A 2,085-nucleotide genomic window follows, 5' to 3' on the forward strand; every position below is an offset into this window, starting at 1 on the left:
AAGTTATTTCACTCGTGTTGACTCTGTTTGATTATTGGGATGGTTTATAGGTCACATTTTTAAAATATTCCTCATTTTCAATTATTCCATCGTTTCTTATTAGGTCGTTTATATTTAAAGTGCAGTTCATTCATCGACAACAAAATGTAAAAACATTTCAGTTCTAATTCTTTAAATTCTCTTCTGCACATGTACTAGATATGTAACACTTAAAAAGGTAAAAAACACACTTTTTAAGGTAAAAATGAGATAAAAAGTAGGAGTAGTTTAAATTTTTTTAAACATTTTCGTGCCAAGATAAACCATCTTTATTATCTTGACATGATTTTAAAATAAAAAATGTTTCTCTGGTTTTCTTATTTGTAACACCATTTGTAACACGTGGAGCAGGGGTTAAGTACAAGCAATATCCCTTTGATTACACTAAGACGCCACGGAATACTTCATACTGTATCCAGTTCAGATAGTGCGTCACGTTCGTGTAGACGCCGGGTACACCGTCCTTGCCGCACTTGGGCATCCCGAAGCTGATGATGCCGACCAGGTACGTTGCACCGGCGTGCTCAAACATCAGCGGACCACCGGAGTCCCCATGGCACGTGTCCTGCCCGCGAATGCCGCCGGCGCAAATATGAGCCTCGCTAATACTTTCCCCACTCGGCACCGGAAACAGTCGCTTGCAGCGTTCGCTATCGAACCATGGCAGATTGATGGTCATCAGCTTGGAGCTCATTCCGGACCCTGATGGATGAAAATGCAAAATTAAAAGCTTGATCTTCACTCTGGTGGCCAAGCATCCCACTACGGAACCTGTGGATGTGGAGCCCCAGCCGGATGCTACGTAGTCCATGGGCAACCCGTCAGGCTGAGGAAGTTGGGCATCGTCCAGGGGCAGACAAATGGGCTTCACGAACTCGTTGAACTCCACGTCCATCACCAGCTTGATGATCGCGATATCGTTGATATGCACCGCCGAGTTAACCTTGTAAGCCGGATGTATACTGTAGCCTGCCACTTCATAGTCCCTTCGGCAGATGGTACTATTACTATTTGGTTGCTTTTTGCAGTCTTTGTTCCCTCGATGACTCCGGAAGTTCCATTCAGCCACGCGCACCCACGTACTGTCAAAATACCACAAGGAAGTTAAAGATCTCTTCATCAGAACGCTAAATTCACATCAGATGGTTGTGCTCGGTGGGGCTTATCTCATGTCAAACTTACAGCCTGTAACGTTTCTTCCGAGCCTCAGAAAAACAATGAGCAGCCGTCAACACGAACGAGCCACCGATCAGCGACCCGGCACAGTTGGTGTGAATCTTTTTATTGCGCGCCTCGAACCCCAACAGAACCAGCCAAGGAAATTTGTCGATCGTCGTTTCATTGCCCCCAAGAATACGGTCGGGAAATGAAATTGGCCCGCACAGTGGATCGTTTGTCATCCGAGGGCAACACACGCGTGGAAGTCGACCATCCGCCAAGCCACACCTCAGTTTCTCCACGTATTCCGTGTCGTTAAGTGCATGATTTTGCTTCCTTAGAATATCTCGCAAGTATTCGCACTCGCGCACCAAAACACACTTCCCTGTGATACCTCCGGGCGTGACGCACTCGTCATTTTTGCTTACACTCCGAGCCGACAACATTACAGCAAATCCAACCAGTACCAAAGCATAACTCCACCCGTACACCATTATTCTCTAGAATGTTTTTAATGTTAGAAGCGATCGCAAACAAACTAAAAACAAGCACACGGATCGTTCCAACTGCGTCGAAAGATGAAACATTACTGGCTCGCAGCTGGTTAGCTCGAAGAGTCGGTTAGCGATCAAATCACCGATAGTGACCCCGTGCTGAGCGAAGCGCGCAGTTAAGAAATTATGCGCGGGGATTTATGCCTATTTGCGGCAACTGACGCTACAAACACGAAAAAAAAGTGGGGAATTCCAAGATGGGAGCGTATGTGTCCGATAACAGAGCATTCTTAAAATCAAAGCACATGGAGAAGGCAGTGTTACCAGTCCAGCGTATGGATTGATATGTTTTGGGAAGCAAAGCACACAAACAAATATTATAATTAACATACAA

General features: G+C 45.5%; 1 protein-coding gene across 1 annotated transcript; it reads right to left on the minus strand.

Annotated features, from left to right (window-relative positions):
* Positions 1-418: 418 nt before the first annotated feature.
* Positions 419-1,643, minus strand: LOC131267879 (CLIP domain-containing serine protease B14-like). Its single transcript, XM_058270779.1, has 3 exons — positions 1,222-1,643; positions 811-1,121; positions 419-741 (listed from the first exon to the last, which is right to left on the minus strand). Exons 1-3 carry the CDS (start codon positions 1,641-1,643, stop codon positions 419-421), a joined length of 1,056 nt encoding a protein of 351 aa, XP_058126762.1.
* Between the last annotated feature and the right edge of the window lie 442 nt (positions 1,644-2,085).

This window comes from Anopheles coustani, chromosome 3, assembly GCF_943734705.1.
Source record: "Anopheles coustani chromosome 3, idAnoCousDA_361_x.2, whole genome shotgun sequence".
NCBI classification, from domain to species: domain Eukaryota; kingdom Metazoa; phylum Arthropoda; class Insecta; order Diptera; family Culicidae; genus Anopheles; species Anopheles coustani.

Coding starts and splice junctions, on each gene's coding strand:
- LOC131267879 (XM_058270779.1), bottom strand. CDS start 1,643: ATGTTGTCGGCTCGGAGTGTAAGCAAAAATGACGAGTGCGTCACGCCC. Junction 1,122..1,221: donor CGGAAGAAACGTTACAGGCT/GTAAGTTTGACA, acceptor GTATTTTGACAG/TACGTGGGTGCGCGTGGCTG. Junction 742..810: donor CTGGGGCTCCACATCCACAG/GTTCCGTAGTGG, acceptor TTCATCCATCAG/GGTCCGGAATGAGCTCCAAG.